Here is a 25,987-nt window from a genome sequence, read left to right as displayed (position 1 = left end):
ACACCCTGCTGTCTCCATGCTTGCCCCTGTAAAACCCACCTGGAAATGCTCTCAGGACGCATATGAGGAGCACCTGATTGTGCCTTCAGCAGGGTACCCCACTCTCCAGCACAGGAAAGGCTTTCTAAGCAACTTTAACAAGTCATAATAAAATAAGATGTTCTGAATTACAAATTTAAATTAAGTGACATTATTCTCTTAGTTAAGTTGCAGATAACTTAAATTTATTTTTTTCCAAAAGTTATTTACAAATTTACAAGTATTTGTGTGGTATTTTACAAAAAGTTACATCCGGTCATTTTAAAAACGTTTTGCTTTACAAAAGCTACATAAGCAACTACATTGAGGTGTTAAAAAAGAATAGCTATGTTAGCTTTTAGGATATTCACTAAATCCCTATCCTCAGAGACAAAGCCAAGCTGAGCAAAGTGCAAGGACAACTAAAAGACCAGTTTGCAGCCTCCCTTTTGCTGTCAGCAATGCTACTCCAAGCCCATGGCTGAAGGAACTACAGGGCTGGAGCCCATGCCAGGAGTGGCTAAAGGGAGGAGGGTGCAGCGCAGTGAGGACAGTTTATCAAAGGATATTATTTCTATTTGCCTATGCAAAGAACAAGGATTTTACGTTCCAGCAGAAGTTACCATCAGTGACAAGACTGGTTAGATTCAGAAGAGCTCAAAAGTGCCCTGCTAAAAAAATGAAGTTTAGGAACCAACTCTGAAAGTTTGAGAAAGATGGTGACAAAATTAGGAAGAAGCTCCTTGTCCAGCACAGAAAGGATGTGATTCCCAGTATTTAATCCCAGTCTTTCTAGGTGGTTTCTGGAGCTATGCAGTGACTACATGTACAAGCTTGAGGGCATGACTTGCATGAGAACAATCCAGAGACTTATTCAAGGTTACAGACAATGTCAGACAAGAGCTCTGTGGTGAACAGCTCTCTTTCAGAGGAAACAGATATATCAAATTAATAGTTCATGTGAAAAAAAATCATTCAGTAAAACACACCTTCCTTCATCACGCGCCCCAAGGCACTGTTTGTTCCTCGGCTGACCAAAGCTCCCTTTACACCTGGGACAGCAGAGAGCAGCTGCCCCTGCAAAATTCTTGGATGTATCAAATCCTGCTAATGAAGGGGAAGTAAACAAATACACAGGGTTTGGCAATAACTTCTCAGACCACCACATTAATTGCCATACTTTTTCCCAGTACAATTTAAAACCAGCTACTGTTTGGCTTTGCTTCACAACAGCCTATCACAGGCACACTTTGTAGCAGAATTAGGTTGAACTTGCAGCAGATCTGTCTGCAAGAGTATCACCTTTCTCCAGATCATCTTAACAACTAAAATACTCATCCATTACACATTAAGACTAAGTCTCCTGTATAAACTGCCCTGCTTCCTACCAAAAATGCTGCTGAGGCTTTTGGTAGACCAAAATACCCATCTGGGTTTTTTTTCTTTTTAGATATTCATCTTCTACATTTGGGTCCCATTGTCTCCATTTGTTTAAATAGGAAGCAAAGGAGCAACTCATCCGCAGTACCTTGGAATTGCAACTCTACACTGCTTATCTGAAAGTCTGGAAATACTGCTGTACATTCTTTAGTTGGTGCTGTGGTTTTTACAAGATGAGCTAAACACCAGAATTAATAAATATCTTACGGCACAGTAGAAGAGCACCTCTGTATAAGTATTGCATGGCAGGAATCACAGACCCGGACAGGCTTTGGTGAAGAGGGCAGAGGCAGCTCATTGTCAGAACAGGCATTGCAGAAGATCTCCCCACAGTTCCTACAGTGATGCTAAATCATGGGCAGAAGATTAAAACTTTAAATTTACAATGGAAATGTACTTGGTCATTGGATACCAACAAACAATACACACAGAGCAATCCAAAACATAATTCCTTTCACTTCCTGGAGTCAGGAGTGAGTTTGCAAAAGATAATTCATCTTATCCCAAACTATGATGCAATCCTACACAAATCATGTTTGGGTAGCATTGCACCACAGACAGATACAAGGTCTTTCTAGACATTTATATATATATGTATGTGCTTTGAAGATTTCATTCAAATCCTGGATTAGGAATGTAATTCTGCTATAGAAAAATACAGCATGAGCAATGATATCTGAAACAGTGGATCCTTCTGTCAGGTAGTTAGTTGAGATGTAACATAAAAAGGTAAAGAAAACTTGCTGCACACATTAATAAGCATGGAAATTAATGTCATGTTTTACTTTAAAATTACAATAAACTCTTATTTTTTTACTCTAGCATATAAAAATGCCATAAAAATATCTTACACACACATCAAATTCTAACAGTGCCAGAGCTGGTAACAGTTTGGGATAACAATTCCACAAAGTAGTTAAGTAATTTTTAACTAAGTTGCTTTGTGGAACTTCACCAAGACACTGTTTCTTTTGAAATTAGAGTCCACTTGCTTTGTATGTATAAAAGAACTAGAAAAATATCTCAAAAATAACTCTGCATTTACCTAATCACTGACATTTCATGCCACACCCCAAAGATAATTAATAATTACATCATACTTGTAATAATAATTACACAATACTTGTAAACAAGTTGGGAGAAATCTTGTTAAAGTTTTACCTTCCTTTTGGAAAGCGAAAATTCCTTTTCACATAGCTTGCAATGAGTAGCCTCTTTGTCCTTCAACCAAACCTGGCCCTGGAGAAAAAATTATCATAATTATACATATCTGACGAAGTTAAACTTTGGGTTCCAGGGAACAAGACAAATCAAGAGCAGAACATTTGCTGCCTGAATGCTCAGTGCCCTGGGACCAGTGTAATGTCACACAGACACTCTAAAGCAGCACAGGATTGCTCCAAAACACTGCAAAACCTTAGGGGACAAGACAGGGCATAGGTGCAGAGAAAACATGCTCTAGGTGGTGCAGCTGGGCAATGGAAGAGCAGAAAGGTATCCAAGCCTCAGAGTGAAGCTGATGCCCCTGCTCATCAAGTGGGAACAGTCCTCAAGATGCATGGAAGCAAAAAAAACCAAAAAAAACAAGACAGTGTCAAGAATTGTCCATTTCCTTCTGTTTAAACCACTTAACAAATCTCTGCTCTCAAGTGCTCCCTGCTGTCTTTAAGAAAATCCCAAACCTGGTGACATTACACATCACATCATATTTTATCAGCTGTGGTGATACAAGTTTACTTATTTCTTTGGATGTTTATTGATTCAAATGTTTATTGATTCCTTGGATGATCAAATATTTACTGATCATTGAGAAGTACTATGCAGTTTAAGTTCAGTTGGCTACAAATTCTGTCCCAGATACACTCTGTAAATTACAGAAGGGCCAGAAATGCAAGAAAAGGGTCAAAATGCACAGCTGTGCATCAGACAAGGAACATCAAAAGCAAATGGATTTCTTCCAGGAGGTTACAGGGAGTCTGTGGTTCTCTCCCACTGGAGGAGAACACACAGTCAGTCTTCATGAAGTACTTCCTGTTAGAGAGAAGTCTTCTCATGCTCATGAAAGAGTTAAAATACAACAGTTTCAAAAAGAGTTTCTTTTCTCAAAATGCTACTGACCTGCAATGCCTTGTTCGCTTCTTTTATATCTTCTATTTTCAGCTTTGATCTAAAGAATAAGATAATACTACTTCAAACTTCTACATGGTCAGTTCTAACAACTTAAAACTCTGATTTAGGTAATTAAAAAAATCTTAAGCCAAGTCCTCTTAACAAAAGTACAAGACCACATTATGTGATTTTGGAGGAAGCAGCCTCCCCACAGCCATCCAGTGCCAACCCACTGAAAACTGAGTCACAGGAGACACACACAAAGTTATTCTACAGTGCATCAAAGGCCACATAAATCACAGCAAAACTACTGAGAAGACAGAGATCATTAAACAAAGCTTCAACAGCACATAACAATAAAGGAGGGTGCTGCTGAGGTGACCCTTCCATCCTCTACAGACTGGGCAGCTGTGCTGCTCCTGCCTGGGCTGGAGTTCCTCTCCCTCCCAGGGGCAGTCTTTTGGATCTGTGCTGAACACAGGCTGAGAGCACAGAGATGTTGCTGTTATTGCTGAGCAGTGTTCACACAGAGCCAGGGCCTCTCCTGCTCCCGCAGGGCCGTGCTGGGGAGGAGACTGGGGGTGCTGGCACCCGAGGGGACACGGCCAGCACAGAGGAGCAAAGAGACAACCCAGACCAAGGGCATCCTGCTCAGTATAGAAAGTGGGGGGCATCTGGAGTGATGGAGTTTCGCCTTCCCAGGGCACCATTCCATGGGATGGGGCCCTGTTCTCCTGGGGGTGATTGACTACCTGCCCAACAATGGGCAGAATTAATTCCTTCTTGTGCTTTGCTTGCTCGTGCGGCTTTTCTTTTCCCTCTTAATCTGTCTTTATCCCAACCCTTAATGAGTTTTCCAGTTTTTACCCCTCCAATTCTCTCTCTGATCCCAGCGGTGGGGCAGTGAGTGAGCAGCTGTGTGGGGCTCAGGAAGAGCAGCACTGCCCTGCTGCAGCCAGAGCTGTTACCTCCTCCTTGAGGCTCCTCTGGGAATGCCACAACTGGCAAACTGCAACTGCTGAGGCAACTGCTCTCACTGCAGAACAAAGCCTAACGCCCTTCAAACCAGGATTTGCTGTTCACAGCACTGTCTTTACCCAGGAGCTCACAGCCACCCCACCAACCAAAAATAAAAATTAACAGGCTTGACTTAACTAGATACACTGACTTCTGATAACTGGTTAGCTATCAAAATAACACTAATATTGTCATATACTGTGTAGTATGCATTACCACTGTCCCACTATTTTTCTTAATGCAAGTGTATATGACAAGAATAATATGTCTAAGTCATCATCAATAATGAAATTACTCGCTCAGCTTGGATGCCAGTTCTTGGAGAGCAGCTTCTTGGTCCTCACATATGCTTTTCAGTTGCTTGTTCTTCTCCTGAAGTTTAAGGAACTCCTTAAAACAAAACAAACAAAATAAAATGAAATCTCCGATTTTTTTTCTCTACTGCCTAGAAAGCTGCTCCTACTGAAGCCAACCTTACTGAGAAAGCCAAGTGATTGAGTGATCCCTCACACTTTTAAGGTTCCAAACACAACCTGAACAGCAACTGATCAAGATTAAACTCTAAGATCCCAAGAGATAAACAACATTTGTGCTTCTGTAGCCCACTCCAGGGAGAAAATAAACCTGACTGACTGGAGAGCTCAGGAGCACTGGGGAGCCATGAGTCCAGTCCACAGTGAGAAGACAGCTGAGAAGGGAAAACAACGATTTCATTTTTCCTTATCCAATGTACTGAGTTCTGATCTGAGGACTAAATGGGGAGTAAAAAGCCCCTTTTTTTCCTCATTCTATTTGTGAGAGCACATGAATGTAATCTTTCCTTATCTATTTGCAGAAATCCTTTAAAATACCATGTCTAAGTCCACAAATAACTTTGTAGTCAATTTCTAAATTACTAGTCAAAATCTGCTGCAGAATTTACTTTCTTAAGGTTAACTATTTCTTGGGTCTCTGTTCTCAGTTGAGATACAGTTTCCTTTTCCTTTTGAAGATCATCCTCTAGGGTTTGCCGCCACTCTTTTTCTATTTTCAAATCTGTTTCCAGCTGAAGCCTAGAACAGGGAAAACAAAACAAAACAAAAATCACTGTGCACAACAGTATCACTTTTAAAAACAAAACTGAGTTTACTTCTGAGTGCAATAGACTATTATCATAATAAACTACTAACTTACATGTCTTGTAAAACAGAAATAATGTGTCAATATAATGATATTTTAGGTATCAGTGTAATAAACAAAGCACTGTCACTTAGAAAATGCTTTTCAAAGTAAGTTTATTTAAAGGACCAGGGATATGACATAATTTTGAAGAGCTGACCTTTGAAATAAATGAATAAGAGAAGACAAACCACAAAACTCCGAGGCATTTTTTAAAACATGCATAAGGCAAAGCCCCTTAACTTTATACAGCTTGTTTCTAAAATACACCAAACCAACCGGCCACAGTGTCACTGGTGATGCAGACAACCATTGCAGGTACCTCTAATACCAGAAAAGTTACTTAATTTTACACCCTTAGATGTGAATCTTCTATTTTAGTCTAAGGTTTATGGCATTTTGAACAGAACTGAAGATAAAGGAGGAATGACTTTAAATTACTATTTTTATTGAGCTTTCTACACAGTGAGGTTCAGCATAAAGAGGGATATAGATTATATTGCCTTATCTGAAGTTCACTTGACGGAATTCGGGCTACTCTGATAGAAGACCCCATTCTATCTGGAATTTTACTCTAGGTTTCACAGAAGAGTTGGTGTTTAGAATGTTAGGGAGAAACCAAAGGGTGGAAGCACACTGTTCAACCTTCTATATGTAAACTGTGCTAACACAGGAAAAGAGGAAAAAAAATCCGAGAGTATTCATGCAAGGTCTTTTGATGGGAAACCTATGTCCACATTAATTTTCCTGTTTTCAAACCAAACCCACTTTTAAAGGAAAGACTTACATTTTGGGACACTACCTCAGCATCTGGCTGGAAAAGAAGTGAACATGACCTGGAGGTTTCAGAATTGCAGAATTCTAAGGCTGGGGTCTGAACTGTTCTTTTGCCCAAATCTGCAGAGGTGACTGTGGTAGTAAAGTGAACATTTGTCATGACAGTTGAACAAGTGGATTGACATTCAGAGTTTGAGAGAAGCAGGGAAGGGCTAATAACCAGATTGGAAATCACTAATTTTTAAGCCCCAATCTTTGTGCCAAAGATTTACTTAAATAACTAATGCTTTATCTTGCCAAAGAGGGAAAATACCTGTCCTTACAGGGAGCTTCTAACATCATATACTGATTTAAATTAGTACTGAAGGACGTAACAAGAGAAAGACTAGAGGGTTGGCTCTTACATTAGCTTTTAACTTTTATTAAGACTCCACTGGATTTTCACTTTTTATTTCCTGTGCAGTGGTAGTTAAACCGCTTTCACCTCATCCTTAAGCTGGATCAATCAAGCTATTGTTGTGCCGTTTCTGTTAAAGTCTACACTACTCCATACTTACGGGCTTTGTTAAAAATGTGTTTTACCACTACTCCACTATGTATTTTCCCCCACATAGGATAATTTCCTCCTGAATTAAGCTGGCACTTTTAGCCAAGAAATAATGCTGTTCTTCCCCTTCTTTTCAAGCTGTATGTCATTTCAGAGGCACCCAAAGCCAGATTGGCTTTCTTGGAACGACATATTTTCTTCTGCCCTGCCAGTACCTGATACAAACATCTTTAGTATTTACATTCTGTTCAAAAGCATTTAACAACAAGTAGCCTGTTATTAGGACAGATGACATATTGCAATGTACAATGTTCACTGCTATGCATTTTTCCAAACAGGAAAGAAATACTCACAGCTGTTTCTCCTTCTGGGAGAATTCATTCTGCAGGCTTTCAGATTTATTCACATATTCCTGTTTAAGTTTCTCATCCTCAGCCTCAGCATCCATTTGAGCCTTCTCTGCTTGCTGCAATCTGGTGTAATTCAAATCAACTTTGGGTAAAACTGAAGCTAGAACTAGGGTGTAGAGGGTGAAGAAGACAAATAAAAGAAAAATGGGGAAATAGAAACATTTCTAAATAAAAACAAAGCTTGGGGGAAACTCACAAACTCAAACGAGAAATCCATACAATGCCTAGAGAACTTAGCTCCTGGGTTTGCATACAGTAAGAGAGCAATCACTGTAAGTAATAATTGTTTTATTTTATGCTCATGAATAACAGGTGCCAAAGCATGATACATATTTTTAGAGTCAAAGCATTTAACTTGATGCTTTTCTTTTTTCCTTCAGCATACGTTCATGTGTTATTTCTGAAGCTTTTTTTACCCTCAAGTAAATTCTGTAAAAGTACTTGGCTTGCACTAATCACCCATTAAGACAGGGCAGAGCATGTGCTGTGCAAAAGCAGCTCAAAACAACTGAGGCAGAAGGTTGCAAACAGAGCACTGCAATCAGACAGCAAAAAACTTGACTAGCCTAATACAAAAAAATGCACCCTGACAGCTCCCACTACATTTATAGAACTACCTCAAACTACATAATAATTAATTTAAATAGTCTGTATTAAAAATAATGCATTCTTGCACTGGTTAAAATAGCTCCATACTATACACAAATCAAAATGATGAATCAAGAAATGAGGGATTGTTATTTGATTTAACCTTTTCTTTCTGAGTTCCAGGTTTGTTCAGCTGACACTACCCTTGGAATGCATCGGTTCACTGTGGTTCCTCTCTGGTGGACATACTGTAAAAAAAGTAAATGTACTAGAAGGGGACTTGTGCTGTATCACAGTTACACCTCTCTGGAGAATACAAGAGCCTGTAAAATCCCAGTGAATGGCCCCACCTGATGCAAAACTGTCTCAAGGGCCTTTCAGGTAAGTAGTGGGAGAAATCAGTGAGATGGTTGATTTCTCACTGCCCAGCAGCTCCCTGAACACAGCACCACTCCTAACTCCCAGTGTCAGCTAAAAAGAAGATGTGTCAGCAATATGTCTGCATTTGTGCTTCTGCTGCTGAAGTTGCACCAGAGGGAGTTTCCAAAAGCTGCTGGTAAACAAGTGAACAAGGCTGGAATTAAATCAACTTATCAAGGGTGCACTATCTCACTCAACTATCCCAGGGGCTTGAAGAATGCTGCCAGTCACATTTGTAATAGTACTGCACAGAGGGCCAAGCCATGGGAAGCAGAATACTGGGAATAAGCAGGTCCCTCTCCTGTGTAGAAGCTGACTGAAGCTACACAAGGCATGAACATCAAAAGCACATTAAGCCCTTTCCTAAATCGCAAAATCAACTGCAGACTTGCCTTCCACAAACTAGGCAGAAAGGCAACTTACTACCCAAAATCATCCCCAGCCCAGAACCAGGGCTGGCTGCACTGCTGAAATTCAGGCAGATGCTGAGCTGGCTGCATTTTGCAGCTGGGTTTGGCATTCAGATGATACTGGAGCAGATATTTGTTTGCATAGATGACTGTGAGGTGGATAAGGCTCCCATTTCTGCCATGGTCTTCGTGTTGTTCTAGTCAGTGCTTCTGGTTTGGGTTTTCTTTGAAGATACTTATTTTTCAGTAGCCAGCTCATGTTAAAGGTTCTTTCTGCTTTCGGACCAAGGAATAAGCTAGTGCATAACCACGCAGTAGAAACCCTTTCTATATTATTGCATCCTGTCCCCACTTTTTCAAACACATCTCCTTCTGCTGCAAAACTCCAAGATCATTTTCTCAGTCAACTTCCACTACAAACTTGAGAGCAAACATCGGGGAGTGTATTAAGGGCAGTCAGCAGCCTAAACTCTTCTTTCTGCAGTGCAGGTAAGCAACAGCTCCCAGCAGAAATAGGAGCTGTAAAGGCAGCCTAATGATGGCTGGAGAGAAGGAAAAGGGCTTGGGCACAGCACCCACACAGGTGTTGATCTCAGTGCAGACACAGGCAGGCAGGACCCTCAGCTGACAAACGGGTTAGGCAGGTTCAGGATCTGGGCCTTAACTGTAAATCCTGCTCACTGCTCCACCTCCCAGGGCAGCTGTGCTAGGCAGGAGTCACAGCTCAGAATTTGCTGGAGCACTCCGGCTGTCTGGAGTCCCTCACAATTCAGGCTCCAAACACATTTGCACTCCCTGAGAGTATTTTATCCCCCACAACATCAGGGAGGTGGAGCTGTGCTCTAGCGGTGGGATGCCCAAAGGCTGCCATTCCCTCACGGCACACACAGAACACGGATGGGGACACCACCCTCTTCTCTTACATCCATCGTTCTGAGAGCTCAGCTCCCTCCCTCCAACTCCTGCCACTCTGTTTAAAAAACAGTGCTACTTACAACCACAAAACCCAACAGAGAGCATGCATGCTTTGGGGATAAATACAGCCTAAAAGTGAAAGGAATAAGCAGGGGAGAAGGGAGGTACTCGCCAGAAAGGCAACTTTTTAAATCTCTTAGTACCAAAGAACTGGAAAATCACTAATTAGAAACAAGTGTCATAAAAATGTACAGTCAAAGTAAAGATATCTAACCTCTGAAAATAAAATTTGACAAAGAAGTGATTCAATAGCATTAGAAAACTAGCTTACATTTGCTTAATAATAGTGCAGTAATTTACTTTTTTTTCTTTTTCCTTTTTTTTTTTTTAGGAGGGGTAAAGTGAGATCGGAGATGATGTTCTTTCAGAAAACAAAACAGAACCCAGCTACGATCAGTTACAGTGCAGGATTTCTAATACCACTTTCAAGTTTTAATTGGAAAAAAATTCTGAAGTCCTATTTTATCAGCAATTATTTCAACACAAGAGATCTGGAGGAGCTTTCAGAATGATATATCCTTGACAAGTTTGTACTGATGCTGAGCCTCATTGCTGGCACATTTGACGAATGACATTGCAATAGTCCTAGTTTGAGTTAATAGATCTTTGTCACTTCATGAATGCAGTGGACAAAAATCAAAGACAGATGAAGGCAGCAAAACAGTGAAAACAAAAATTGGGATAAAAGGATAAAAAGAAAAAGAAAAAAAGAGGAAAAAAGGATGTCAATAAAAGAATATTCATGTCACTAATTTTTTTAATACATAAGCATGTTTTTCATAATCAGATTTAAATGAAAAAAAAGACATGTCAAACACCAACATGACAGGGCTTATGGATATGTTATATTTTACAATTAGAAAGATCAATGTTGCATATAAGGCCACTAAATTAAAACACGTGAATCACATCTTAATATTATGTAGTACATGCAGTCTAACAGTAAAGTAAATTTATATTCTGGGATTTTAGTCTTTCACTTTTCAACCTTTCAGCATGAAAACTCTTAAAGTCATTGAAATAATGGCACTTCCAAAGCAATGGACAACAATTATAACAGCTTCAGCAAACAACCAGTAACCCTTGAAGGCATTAATGTTTATATTAAGCATATGCTTAAGTATAAGCCAGATTAATGCTTCGTTTTCTATTGCATTTCATTCAGGTGGGGGGGAAAGCAGGCAATAAGGAATCAGAATTTTGCAACAACTGAAAGAACAACTTTTGATATAAGCATAAAAACATAGGACCAGAAGAAAGATAGTAGAGGAAGAAAACTGAAAGATTAAGTTTGTATTTAAAGTGAGTGTGTTTGTCAAACAGAAAAAAACCCAGTGAAATGGCAAAGCACTAATTGGAAATTTCAGGAAGGTTTGGTTTAAATGTTCCAGTTGAAAATTATATTTCAATGGCAACTGTAGGAGTGCAGTAAGGTGTAGAGGTGTGGAGTTGTGAATGAAGAGAAACAAAGATGGGGCTGTACCTTTGTTCTAGTTGTTTCATAGTTGCATTAATTTGATTGGTCTTATCCTCTAATCGACTGATTATTTCATTCTTTTCTTTCATAGCATCTTCAGAAACCTGTTAACCAAAAGAGGTTAAAACTGAAATTAGTATAATTGCACGATTTCCTTGTATGGGCTTTTTCTTCAGTATCCAAAGGGGCAAATGGTAAAAATGGCATCAAGTTTTGATTCCCTTTAAGGACTGCCTCCTAAAAACTCTTGAGGACAGTAAAATCTTAAGCCTAGAAAATTTGTAGTTTTATACTTTGCAAGTGTAGATGCTATTTAATATTTAATAAGTCTAAATGCTCCCTTTTGATTTCCTCCCTTAGTTAATCACTTTAGAAGTCAATTTGAATTAACTGACCAAGTAGCCCATTAGAGCCTTACCAGTGAAAAGCTTAGTCCAGAAAAATCACCAAGGTTCTCCTAGAAATCAACCCCCCCAGGCTCCTAACACTGGAGAACACTCTCTCTCATTATCTTTCTCTCCAGCTGTATTTGTACTTCCCATCCTCTGGTCCAGTTTCCTGACATTTGCAGATGGGAAAGTAGAATCCTTTGTCCATCACCTCAACTATCTCCCCACAGCATTCTAATTTTTTCCCCTCATTATGCCACAGATTTGATTGGTTTCTTGTGCTGGTTTTCACAATTTATTCCCTACATCAAATTCATGTTTTGCATAAATAATTCACTGGTCTTTGGTCATTTGTTAACTGCATTTGGGGTCCCTGAGAGCCATATTCTTCCAAAACCAGCATTTTATTGTTAAGAGATTGTCTTAATTTGTGAACAGATTTAAAAATAAACCCAAAACCGTAACTAGCTTTTTCCATTTAATATATTCTGGTCTTCCTTTCCCTACTTTGGAAGGTCAGGGCTTCTCTTCAACTCCTCACTATGTGCCTACATCCTTCTGGCTTTTTTTAATACAACGCAGGCCAAAAAAATGTCCTTGGTACATTAAACTATTACTCTCTCTATTTCACATAGGATACTATTATTATCCTCGTATTCTTTTCCTCCCTAAACCCAGTAAGTGAATGCCTTAAGAACTTCTTTGTATGAAACTATGATTACATAGGAAATGTTCCAAAATGTCAAGATGACCTAAGGAGCACAAGGAAACCAAAACTCCAGGGAGCAGCAGCACTCAACAGACCAGAATGGTAATAATGCATTTCTCTCTCTCTGATCTTTGCAGCAGTTTAAGAGCAGACTGTCCCTTTACCTGCAGCTTTTGGTACATTTCCACATTAATTGCTTTAACTTCATCAAGCTGCTGCCGCAGGCCGATGAGAGTGTCCTGCTTCTCGTGGATGTCCTTCTCCAGCAACTTCATGGCAAGTTCTATCTCATGTTTCATGCTAACTTGAACCACTAACTCATTCTCCATATCCTATAAAACACAAGCACAATGCAACATAAAGGATTCAAATAACTATGGAATCACTTTTTTCTGTTTTGAAACTCTAACAGAGCTGCAGCACCACTTATTTTGCCACTTGGGAAATTCTGCCCCTCTTTACCTTTGCAAATTATCCATAAATGTTACAGTCATATGCCAACTGACCAATGGCTTTTTTTAACTTTGGGAGAAGGTAACTCATATTATAAGAAATCACCCTGCCAACATTGTACAGAGTTGCCTAAGTATTAATTACAAAAACAGAAGTATTTATATTTTTACAGGAAAGACTTAGTATAGATAGATATCATACAGTATTGCTAAAAGCTTACCTAAAAAAATTATCAAAGAAAATGTTCTTTGTTCTACTTTTCTTCAGCAATATTACTATAGAAGTTTTGGTCCTCTAAAAATTTCCTTTATGTGATAGGCAGTTGTAGGAGAAGGGAATCGAGGCGACCTTGCCCCTGGTAAGTAACAGCTGTATTAATTACCCAAGACAGCCTTGCCCCAATGAGTCACAGCTGTATCCAACAGAGGTAAGTGTGATAAAAGGGAGTGGGTTAGCTGGTGTGGGGAGGGATCATTGCAGAGGATCATGAATAGAAGGAGGATGAAGGATCCTGGGGAGAGAGAATGACTGCTGTGAGGTCAGTCTGGGTCTGCAGTTAGAGCCTGCTATTGGAACCTGCAGTCATAGTCTAGCTAGGTAAAAGCCTGCACTCAGAGTCTGCACACTGATACCAGCAGTCAGAGGCTGCAAGGGAAACCTCCAGCAGAACTTGCTGCATCAGAGTCAGCGAATGGTTGGAGCCATGATGGCTGAGCTGTCAAAGAGGAATAAACCAGGACCATTTTCATGCTGTGATAAACAAGAAGTCTGTGTCTCAGCTCATTTCTAACCTCTAACAAGAGGACTGCTGCAACAGGCAGATGGAGAAAAGCCTCCTGAAGTAAACAAAGTATCTGAATCCAACAGAAGCAGCAGTATTCCCACAGTGAGAGCTGTGCAGAGGTGCAGTGCCAGAGAACGCTCACCTGCCGCAGCTGGGCCTCCTCACGGAGCTGCCTGCGAGCTTCAGTGTACATCTCATCCAGGCCCTGCCTCGAGTGCTTGTATGTCTGAAGTTCTGCTTCCACATCCACTTTAGTTGCCTACAAAGATACAGAGGTTCTGTCTTTCTTCATCTTAAATTCTGCAGTTTCATGGAATAAATTTAATATTTATGGGGAATATGAAGGATGATTCATCATCCACACACAGGACAAAGATGGAAAGATCTGTTTCTGCTTTGTGGCCATTGGTTTGATAATGAGAACTGAGTAAAACCAGCAAAATGAACATCAATACTGCAGTACTGTCCTCCTTTGATGTCGCTCGAATACACTACACATGCGTATGGTTCCAAAAGAATCTAGTGTCCTAGAATTTTAATTTACTTATGCCATTTAAAAAGCTCCACAGATTTAATAACTCCCTCATAAAAGTTGTTTCAGATTTGGACAAGTTAAGCTTTCTTGAAGTTGAGATGTACAAACTTTTGAACAAAAATTAACCACGTTATATTACAGTGTTAAAAATGGTAAAGTTAACGTACCTCTAGATGATGCTGTGTTTTCATTAAAATCAGAGTATTTTCACTCCTTAGTTGATGGTTTTCTTCCTGAAGTTTAATTATATTGTTTTTTGCTATTGCTAACTGAAAAGAAAAAAATTTAAAAAAAGAAAAGCATTGTGACCACTTTTGTGAGTAGAAATAAAGAAAAAACTGTTCTGATTAATGCAAGACCAAGACATTCTCAGCTCTATTGTCCCTGTCTGCCAAACAGAGGATTAACTGTTTTTAAAGAAAATATAAAGCTCCTGGTTTTAACAATGAGTCCCTTTCATCACAAAGCAGCAGCATATTCAGGATACTTCACTGTTTCATGACTGGTTAAGATCTTGCTTTCTTTTCATTGCTCCATTATGACTTAAAGACCCTCAATTCTCCTTCTTTGTCCTCAGCTTTTTCTTTCCACTTGGCTTCAAGCTCATCCAGTTTTCATTTTTATATCTGGGCATCCTCATATATCATATGGAGCAGCTTACATAATAAAGCCTCCCCCATATGAAAGACAAACATCTTTACAAAAGATGACACTTTATAACTGGGCCCTACAGTACATAGCTTAATGTCAGAATTATAAGCCAAAAGATCAAAACAGGTGGACAGTTCGGCTGAAGGCATATAAAAGAACCAGAATACTCTGAGAATTAACACACAAAAAAATGTTTTCACTCTGTCTGGATACATTATTCCCAGAGTGAGCTAGCTGTCCCTTCAGCAGCTGTGTTTAGAGTTATCAATTTTCCACTCCACTACCTAAAACAGGTGCTCTCTCTTATAGAGCTAAAAATACTGGAAACTAGTCAAGCAAACGATAACGAGAAATATAGGCTATAAACACAAATCCAGAAGCAGACAAGTCTAAAAGCTGTATATAACCATCCAGTAAACAAGCAAGAAACAATCCTTTGGCTCAAGCTGAGAACTGGAACAGAAATTGCTTGTCTCTTTGTAGCAACTGGTGCCATCCATTCTAGACTAGTCATCTGCACAAATCAGACTGACAGCTGGCATTAAGAAAGGCTTCTCTTCTCATTTTGTCCAAAGTTGGAAATTGCAGTGTTCTGCAGAATTCATGCACTGATGCTAGAGGCTACCTGGCAAGCTGACTTCAAATCCCTGCAGATGCTGCCCCTCTTCTTTAGGCTAAAATAAAGGTATCTGAACACATTATACAGAATTTCCATGGCTTAAAATAATGTATATTTAGAAAAACAGTCTTTCAGAAAAAATAATATGTGACACATTACTAAAATAAAAAAGTACCTCTTCAATCAGTTTAGTGTTTGATTTCTCCAGTGAGTCAACTCTTGCATGTAGACTACTAACTGTGCTACTGAAAGGCAAAAAGAAACAATGCTATTCAAGATTACATCCAAACTCATTCAACCAAGCTCAAAAGCTTTAATGCCAGGTACAGTGATTAATGGTTATGAGCTGTGAGGTCTGTTCCCATTGTTGGAGGTTTTCCTAAATATAAGAAAATTACTCTCCTTTGTTGAGCATCTATATACTTCTTTCCAATTCCCAGTATCACCCCTGTCACTTCAACTCCTGGTTGACTCTAACTTCTCATGCACTCTCCCTTTCCTTTATCCTCAAAACTATACTGCATCCAAAAGATAAACGAGTTCCCCACTATAGAACAAAACCAAACCATTCTCCAGATTCTCTTCCTCCAAAATACATTCCTTTTATAAAATCATTTGTTTCTCTGCATTCTTTGAGATTCGTCCTCAGGCTACCTCTTTCTTCATGCTTCCCGACTTCATTTAGGAGCCTCACCACAGTTTTATTGTCTCTTATTACTTTGTTGCTTTTTATAGTATCAAACTACATCCAGGTATTTTCCATAACCTGATTGCCTATTTCTGCAGGAAGCACCTTTTTTTAGGCTGCACTTCACACACAGGGAAACAGAAAACTTATTCTCTAACGCCATTTTACTTTTCCACATATTACTCTGTGGTGTCCTCAGAAGCTGGTAGTTCATTAGGAACATCACGGCAGAGAGATTAATGCATTTTAGGATGCCTAAATACAAACAGCTGAACAGAAATAAAATGGGAGCATTGATGTGGCTTGACATTCTAAGCATAAACCAGAGTACAAGAACACACAGAGGCTCACCTGGATAATGACATCACACAAACACCACTGCTCTTAATTGTGATAGCTCCTTTGTCCTCTTTTACTTTCACTTTGCTCGTATTTGATGTACTCAGCTTTTCTGTGCTGTTGAAGGTTTCTGCTCATTTCAGAGCCTTACTCAGAGTATCCTTAAGAGTATCCTTACCGCAAGAGGAAAGGAGCCTTATAGTAACCAGTGATCCAGATTACCAAATTTTAAAAGGTGATTGCATTTCAAAAAGTATCTAGATCAGCTGTGCTACAGATTCTATGGAGGTTCTTTCTGGCTTTGTTGTTTGGTTTTGATTTGTTGAGGTTTTTAGCTTCGTAGCTCCTCAGACTGTTTAGTTTCATACAATACTCCTCTGAGAATTTAAATCACTGTTCTTCTGTTTGCACAGTAATAAACACAGTGGTGAACTAGGTTTGTTCCATCCAGCAAAGTAAGAGGAAAATGCTGCTTTCCTAAAATCGTTTCAATGGGAACCACAACCTACTACATGTAAGCAGCTTCTAGCAAGCAATGAGCTTACTCAGTTTCAGTCCTAGGCCCTAAAGTCACGAACTAAAATATTCTGAAAGGCAAAGAAATAAAAAACATACAGATTCACCAGAATATTCAAAACCACTTTTGCCAAGCTGTTACATAGAACATAGCTGGAATCCAGAACAAGCTTTTCATTTGTCCTGGATTGTAGTTTAGGATGTATTCTATCACCATCTTCAGTTAATGGCCCATCAATGCCTTTTGCATGACTCAGAGATAACTCCCAGAGGGAGTTATCTCTCTCTTTAATGGGCCATTAAGGCTCTCTTCCACGACTCATCATCCCATTGTGAGATGCTCCGCCCATGGGGAAGAGCCAAGCATTCTCACCTGGATATAAGCTGGGATTTGGGACAGTAGAAGCAGCCCTCACCCACTGGATTCCCAGAGGACTGGAGCTACCAGACCTTTCTACAAGATTTCTGTTTCAGGAAGACCACCTCGTCTGGACTGTTTCCATCACCCTGATCAGGTTGTATTCTGACTCTTTCAGTGGTTTTTCTTTTTGTATTTATTTTATTTTATTCTATTTTATTTTCCTTTTCTTCTCATTGAATTTTATTTCTGACTTAGAGCCTCTTACTTGGTTTGTTTTCAAAACCACAACATCATTCCTGTGAAGTTATAACCCACAAGGATCTTCATCACTCTGGCCTGTTGGTTTTGCGTTTCCTTGAAGAATAAAGGTTTTGACTGTCCAAAAGCAGGAAACTTCGTGAGTGTCTCTTCCTATTTCACTATATATTCAGCCTAAACATGAAGACTTTTCAGCTCTTTGTCTGAAGTTCTCTCACAAAGCTGTGGTACAAAAGGCATTTACCTGTAAGCCTGGCCTGACACCCACACTCCAAAGTAATACTTACTTTAGTTGCCTGTTTAGTTCCTCAACATAATTCTTTTGGTCCAATATTGCAGCAATCTGTACATTTCTAAAGCAAGCACAAAATAAAATTGACTTTATCAAAACAATGTACTAAACTATGGACTGAGAACACACATATTTATCATATGCAAAAGTCCACCTCAGTTGTGCTTTTAGAAAGAAAGGAACCAACTTCTGCTCACACTCATGAAGGCAACAACACATTGTGTGTTGTTATATCAGTGAGACACAAAAAAATCCAATGCTTTAACTGCAAAGAGTTTCTCTACATGAAACATAACATACACTGGGAAGCCTGGGAAGGATAAGGATGTTTATTTACTCCGCCATAACTCTGAAATTCTGACTAAATCCCAAGCTGAGGGCTTAAAGATCTGCAGGTTTCTTTTTCCTGCCACCTGGCAAGCCTCCACTATTTGGAGGCAGTAGGTGATGCTGCTGAGGTTTGCTTCAAACTGCAATTATTCTTCCAGCTAACTAATAACACAGAACAACACACTGGGGCATTTTTCTCAGGATCAGAAAATTTCATCTTTAGGGATCCTGACTTATTCTAAAAGAACAAGCCCCAGCCAAGAAATTATTTGTTAACATGCAAAATAGGAGGTGTTTTGTGAGGACATACCTTTCTTTACCCCCAATGTCATCATCACTCTTCAAATACACAGAGAAATCAATCACCCCAACCTAGGGGAAAGCAGAAGTACAGTTTCATATCACACAAGTAAGTCCTGCTGATACTTACAGCCCTGCATTTATGTAATTGATAAACCCTCAGTTACAGCATTTTTAAGATTCATCCAGTTTCAGCCAGAAGCTGGAAAACCTGAACTATAACACTTTGAACAAGATTTTACTAAACTGAATATTTTTTTGGTTTATACAGTGCTTTCTCTCCTGTCAGGATCCTGTTTGTTCTTTCGATGTCTTTTCTAAAAAGTCTCTTCTCCAACTTTTTAAAAACATGTTTTTCTTATTAAATCAAAATAACATCTCTAATTAATAAGGTAAAATGTTCTATCTATGAAAGTTACTTTATTTCAATTCACTACAGCTGCATAAACACACTTCACCACTGAGTAGCATTTTTTTAACATACCAAAACTATGATCCTGTGACTTCCATCAAGGTTCAGAAGTTTGCCTTTCTGCTCAAAAAACCCTGCTGCTTCTCTGAAAAGAAGCCTTCTTTCTACTACTCTTCACAAACTGAATTATTCTGGACATTTTAAAACTGTCGAATTTGGACACACTGCAATCAGAATCTCATTCACACAGCCACTACTACTACCCTCTCAAACTGAGTTTTCTCTCTCATGCAGCAAGGCCATCCAGTGATAGCAGAGCTGTAGCTAGCAACAGATTTTATGGTCTATAACACATATGTTTAATTCTCAACACTAAGAGCAAGCTGGTAAGTTTTCTGAAATGGAAGGCCTGTCAATGTCATACCTTCTTTTACACAAGACCAGTGCCTAAAACTAACACTACACAGTAAGTAGAACAAACAATGGAGGACAAGTTAACCATGTGATTCAAAAGCACACACAACCAATTAGCTGTAACTTCTCTTTCCCAGAGGAACTGTTCTTTCATCAAATATATGAATATAATAATAACCACTTAAACTACTATGATTTTTCCCACAAAGAAGCTAAAAAGAAACCAGTCAGGGCTGAACACAGTTTACATTTATTTACAAATACCTGTGCATCTGCCTTTAAACAGAATCTGTTAATAATTTCTGGGAAAAGATCAGGGTTAAAAGTCAAAGCCCATTCAAAGCAGGAAGAATTCCAAGTCTTGCTTTGCAGAATCAAAGTAGTCACGCTCTTAGGAGGTCACAAGAGAGTGTTTGTTTCAGGTCCCTGTATCATTCCTATGATGTTCCAGAACCACAATAAATGAACCAAGCAGGGTAAACTGATCATGGAACTATACTTGTCCCACAGAGGGAAAGGATAGGTCACACAATCAGATGGAAAGAACTCTGCCTTGCTATGCCAATTTGAGGACAAAGCACAAAACTGCACTCTTGCACTCTGACCGTTATCTCCATTTAAAGGTCTGACCCCACTGATAATGAGGTTAAGGCAACAACCCCACAGATCCAGGGACTGGATCATCACATCCTGAACAGTCTCTAGTAGGATTTCTAACAAGTCACCACTCCAAAGTAAGAAAATTCACAAAGGAAAGAACAGAAAACACTCATGGATTGCATGTACATTCCTTTACCTGGATGGACTTACTTGTGAATCCAGGTCTTCTCCCTTCACACACAGGTTGGCATCAATCACATTCAGACCAACCAGGAGCCCAACAATAACTGCTCCTTCTTCCTCCATCATTAGTGCATGATACTCATAAAACTCACTGTGTTGAAGGAGTAAATTGCATCTTACTGGTATATTCATTATATATACATCCAATAAATTAATCATAAGTGACATACACATCTCAGTTTTCTCTTATTGATGCCTTACTACAGCATCCCTAAAGATGAACTGGGCCTGCCCATACTCTCACCTCATAAATATTTAAAACTTCAAAGTGCATGGTTTATCTCAGAGGCTATTAAAAACAAGGATATTGTCTTAGGCTCCAGATGCCTGGGACACTGTGGGGAGGGTGACAAGATCTACTTTGACTGTAAAAGAAAGCAAAAAAAAAAACCCAGAAAAGTCTCTCCCCTACACCTGCTATTAGCCAGTTTTGAAGAGGATACTGCAACAAAATACTGCAACAAAAGGATGTTTGGCCACACTGAGTCAGACAACTCCTAAGAAGCACTGCAAGCAATGCAAAAGAATAGCAAAAGAATTGCCTTTTGAGAAAAAAAGCCTGGAATTTAGTGAATACACGCTTGAAACTCAAGGACCCAAGGAAGAGATTAAATGGATAAATGAGAAACATAAAAGGCTGAAATGCTAAAAAGGTTTTTAAAATATAAATACTACATTAAACAGAGTATCAACACTTTCATCTCCTTGCACTTTTAAAATAAAATTTCAGATTCTATGCAATAAACTGTCTTTTCACTGGAAAAGTCCATAGCTGCTGATCACAAATGCCATCCTGACATAGCAGTGTTATCTAGGCACAAAGTCAATCTTAAAAATATGTATAGCTTATAAAACTGAAATTAAGATGTATCTTTCTCCATTTGTGCTTTAATTACTCCATCAGACAGGAGAAGTAACATAGAAGAGGGCAGTTCCAGTGTTAGAACTGTGAAAACAGAGTCCAAAGCAAGAGCCCTCCTTTCAGTAGCAGCTCAGTGGAAACCCCACACAGGGTAGGGATGAAGTCACCTCCTCTCCAGTACTTATTCTGAACAGTAGGAGAATGCAGGATTATTTTTCAGGAGACTAAAGCAGTAAAAAAACAAACAAACAAACAAAACCAACCAAACAAAAACCAAAAAGAAAAAAAAAAAATTTGCAGACAAAATCTAAGGAATTGTTTACCTGAGGAGGTCTCTCTGAATGATTAAACAGCGAAGATAATCGGCCATTTTCTTCTGCATCAGCGCTAAGCGGAGCCAGGCCCGGGCACGGCCCAGCGGTGTCCTGAAACAAAGGGCATGAACACAAACAGTCCCAAATTATTAACGTGTTGGTTAAATCAGGGTCTTTAACACCTTATCAGTCTACAGCTGGAACAATTGGTGCTTCTGAAGGGGTGTTATTAGCTGAGCATCACCATCTGCAAAGCCATAATGTTTAGGCCTTGACTCCAAGCTCTGGGGTAACAGGAAGATTTTCAAGTACTCAGCTGAGCTTGGGAGCAGACCCTGGAAAAGCAGCAGTACAGAATGCACAAGAGCCTGATAATCTTGATAAAGTCCTGTTTTGTGCTGAAGAAAAGTGTTTGCAACCATTGAGACTCCTTTCTGCAATTTGTTTATTAAGAGTTTGGGGGAGTTGCAAGAAAACGAACCAAGCGCCCATGACAAGCCACCATGGCAGCCTCCCTTCCCAATTCTACTCTCTGGCTCTACCCAACACTTACTCAATCCCACCTTTAATTGTGTACAAATTCAGTGAAATCTTAGGAAGACAATGAAGAAAGAGATGAAGACATCTGTAACTGGCAAACACTAACAGCCAGCAAATTACACCTGGACCTTTAGAACTTCCCCTTCTAGTGCTTGCATACTTACAAGTAGTAGGCACATAAGTGAAAAGGAAAAGCTCCTCACAAGCTGTGTTAGGATAGGACAACAGTAACACACTTCAAAGGTTATTACTTCCCTGGCCTGCCACACGAGTAAATAATAATTTACATGACTATGTGCTTTAGATAAGGTCTAAAGCTGTAAATTAGAACCCTTATACTGCCATACACCAATCTGTGTAACCAAGCCCTTCTGCAATTTCATGTATGTCCAATTATAAAGCTAAACACAAAAGCAGAGTGCAGTGGAATGGGAGGAGAATAAATTCACAGCTGAGTAGGACCCTGCAGGCAAGAATCTCAAAAGCTGCCTCATTCTTTCCTCTTTGGCATGTCACCCTTTGATTTGATACAGCCTTTGCTGACTACACTTACTAATGTTTGCTGCAGTTCTAGACCTGCAGAATGCCTGATATACAACCTGCTCCTTTTTGCACTGCTGTTATCCACCTTTCATTCACCTGTGCTCTCCCCCAACATCACAGGCTAGCTGTTCAAAGGTTTAATTAATGGCAAATGAAATCATGAGACACCTGCAGATTCTCAATCAGGTCCTTTATTTTCCTGCTGCATTTTACCAACACTACTTACTTAAGGCCAGGCAAATCTCTGACACTTGCTGCTATTTCCTCAGCTTCTGGATATAATTTCTCCACAAGTTCCAGAGGACCCCAGATGGTTTTATTGTAACTTAGAAAGGATTTTCTTACTATGAAAAGAAAAAAAATCAAGTAACTGAATTAATTTAAATTACTGCAGTAGCTTCCTTCATAATATCTGGTGTATGGAAGGGTCAACTACTGCGTCCAGAGTTCAAGATAACTCTTAACTGAGACACTGGGCAGCTCACAGTATCCAAAGCCAACTCCCAAATTACTTTGCTGTGAATATAAAGCTGATATGCTAGAAAAAATTCATATAAAATGGATGTCTAGCTAAAAATATACACTAGATACATACTTACAGTTGGTAAACCCTGGACCACTTACAACAAATGCTACAGAAAAAGGCAAGTTGGTAAATGTGGAAATACATGTGGTGAAGATTTAAAAATTACAATATTCATTACAAAAGGTGACCATTTACATGTTTTACTCAATTCTTTATCCAACATTACACATTTTTTTTATCTACTTCCAGAAAGAAAGGAAGAACAACGGCATGTTTGGGATGAGAAATATGCAGCTGGACTAATTTCCACACCTTTCAGGCCATGCTTCAGGCAGTGCTCCATGACAACAAAGAACTGCTGCAAAGGTGGGTAGTCAGAATCCAGAGTGCGTCCAAAGCTCAAGGCTGATTCAATGAGTCCTTTGATGCTCAGTTTAGCCATGTTCAATAAATTGGCTCTTTCTACAGCTGTAGGGTCTTTTACAGCTAAAACAACAGAGGGGAAAAAAAAAGTTATGGTTCAAGTTTTAGGAGTGACACAAAGAAATAAAGTGCTTCACGTCAACCTTGTTCAAACCTTAGCCTAATAAACTCAACAGAACAAATTCAGTAAGTGCTATAAAGCACCACATCATTGAAAAGCATCCAATCCAAAACACATTCCGAGTGTTTTAATAGGTGAATGAAAACCCGAGGCTGGGAATGTCAGTTCTTTGGCACCATGTTGTCTCAGCAGCAGCCAAGTCACTGCAACAGAACACAGCACCCCTGCTGCACCCCCAAATCTGCTGCACGACTGCATCCAGTGCCCCTCCCATGGTATCAAAGCAGCCTTCCTCTTGATTTATAGATTTATTTGGTGTATTACAGCCTACCTACAGAAGCAGACATCATACTTTTTATATGTAATCACTTTCCACTCTAGCTTTGATTGGACAGTGACACAAACACATGCCTTCCTTCTCAAGCTGTACAGAATCTCTGCCACTAAATCAGAAGCATTTTCTGGAAAGTGCTACATACTGAAAATTCAGTTTCTCATCTTGCCACAAAGTATTTTCTAGACAGAAAATCTTAATAATTAAAGATTTTGCTTTAACTTGAAGTTTTTGGTAAACATTACAAAGTGTACACTGCAAAAATACATTTGAGGGTTAAATCTAGTCCATAACAAATCCACAGCTTTTTACAATCACCTTAGTCTGATGGAACGGACAAGGTTCCTCTTCTCAGAACTCCTGCTACTGAGAACAGAGTGCTCAGGAAATTCTTAAGCTCATTTTCATTTACAATAAAGCAATTCAAACATTCAGGCCAGACCCTATGTTCTCAGAAACAAAACAAGTCTCTGTTTATTCACTATCATCAAAGTAACCTGGAAAGAACCAAAGAGTTGATGATTTACTGTTTAATTAAATCCAACAAGTAAAGTAAAAAAACAAACTTTTTTTTGACATGACTTGAGACACAGGTGTAAAAATCTAGAAAGACTTGCATCTGAGAAGAAAAACCGAGCCTGCTCTTTTGCAAAACTGAATATTGGTACGAGACTGTACCTGTTTGCGCATCAGAAAGCACAAAGAACCCAAATCATCATAACAGATGGATATTTTCTCAATTCCTCAATGAAATTACTTGCCTTATTTCTTGCAGACTTTAGGTATTTAGGGGCTGGATGTTAGAGACCCTGAAAACTACTTTCTAATATTCAGTTTCCCTAGTTGCCTACCAAATACCCAACTACCCTACTAACCACAAAACGTTACCTATCTCTGCTTTCTAGGAAAAAAAATGACTGAGATTATGTGCCTGCAACAGCCTTAAAAACTGCTTTTATAGTCCCCCAGAACTTCAACAGCAAACCCTGGAAGACATTAGGAAACAATCAGATAATGAGAGACAGGGCTCTGGTACCCAGTTAGCAGCCACAGCTCACTGCTTTGTCTCTTCCTTCCTGCCCAGCTGCTGGGGACTGAGCAGCCCTGCCAGGAGCAGCACCAGCACAGCAGCCCTGGCTGGGACAGGTGGAGGCTTGCAACAACAGCAGCCTTTTGCTGGCAAAGCAGACGTCCTGCTTTTTTTTATTAGCTTTGCTACCGGCAGTATTAAATACAAGAGTTAGTGTACGAAACACCTGGATCAATGCAGACTTCAGGTGGTTAGCTACTCGTTGCTATATATCCTGTCTATTTCCCCAAAGGCATCGTGAAAATTCCTTTGTCAGATGACCTCATTTTGACTTCTGGAGCTGATCCTCCTCAGACAGACTTCTGTATCTGCTGTCCTTTTACTTATCAGCCCTCTCGTCTGTTCTTTCTGAGGCAAAATGCATTTTAGGTCTGTTTTAAATCGTGTTTAAACCTACATGTTTTTCTTCATCCGCTCCTTAAAAAAATAAATAATAGACAATTTTTTAAGAAATTTAAAATCCAGATTTAAAATTTAAAATCGTGTGTGAAATCCTAAATCCTAGCTGCTGCTCGGGTGCCGCGCGGGGTATTACGGACAGCGGAACAAGCTCTGCAGGGGTCTTCTCCCCGAAGCAGCAGCGCCCGAACGGGCTCTTTGCGGTGACAACCGCTGTCGCCGACATCACCGGCTCTGAGCGGCGAGGCTCGGCCCGCGAGGGGACATCGCTCCCCGGCCGGCCGAGACCGGGTGGGGCTGCAGGAGCCGTCCCTGCGGCAGCGCCGGCCTCTCCCGCACGGCGCGGCACCGCCCGCACTGCGGGCCCGACACGGCCCCGCTCCCGCCGCGGGGACGCTCCCTGCCCGCGCCCGCTCGGCCCCAGCCTCGGCCCCGCTCATTTCCCGGCGGCCCCCGCCCCTCCCGGCCCCGCTCCCGGCCCCGCGGCCCCGCTCACCCATGGCTGGAGAGGAGGAGCCGCCGCCGCCGCCGCTCCCTGCGGGCCCGTGGCTCCGCCCGCCCGCCGCGCGGCGCCCCCGGCGGCGGGAGGACCCGCC

The 25,987-nt window shown here is 40.1% G+C and overlaps 1 protein-coding gene across 2 annotated transcripts; it reads right to left on the bottom strand.

The window, feature by feature from the left end:
* Window positions 1–264: 264 nt before the first annotated feature.
* On the bottom strand, window positions 265–25,931 carry RUFY2 (RUN and FYVE domain containing 2). Of its 2 annotated transcripts, XM_066324397.1 has the most exons (18): window positions 25,888–25,931; window positions 23,337–23,510; window positions 22,725–22,842; window positions 21,425–21,526; window positions 20,207–20,330; window positions 18,581–18,642; window positions 17,936–18,001; window positions 15,662–15,731; window positions 14,384–14,485; window positions 13,824–13,940; window positions 12,609–12,776; window positions 11,353–11,450; window positions 7,420–7,539; window positions 5,507–5,636; window positions 4,880–4,974; window positions 3,577–3,625; window positions 2,620–2,697; window positions 265–1,805 (listed from the first exon to the last, which is right to left on the bottom strand). In XM_066324397.1, exons 1-18 carry the CDS (start codon window positions 25,889–25,891, stop codon window positions 1,662–1,664), a joined length of 1,821 nt encoding a protein of 606 aa, XP_066180494.1. In that variant the 5' UTR covers window positions 25,892–25,931; the 3' UTR covers window positions 265–1,661. The 2 variants fall into 2 exon arrangements, with proteins under 2 accessions (XP_066180494.1, XP_066180495.1); XM_066324398.1 differs by lacking the exons at window positions 265–1,805; window positions 2,620–2,697; window positions 3,577–3,625; ... (1 more) ...; window positions 5,507–5,636; window positions 7,420–7,539 and adding an exon at window positions 9,131–10,481.
* Window positions 25,932–25,987: the final 56 nt, after the last annotated feature.

The sequence above is a fragment of the Sylvia atricapilla genome, chromosome 8, assembly GCF_009819655.1.
Source record: "Sylvia atricapilla isolate bSylAtr1 chromosome 8, bSylAtr1.pri, whole genome shotgun sequence".
Classification (NCBI taxonomy): Eukaryota; Metazoa; Chordata; class Aves; order Passeriformes; family Sylviidae; genus Sylvia; species Sylvia atricapilla.
Note: the sequence above shows the minus strand (reverse complement) of the source record. Positions and strands in the feature narration are given on the sequence as shown.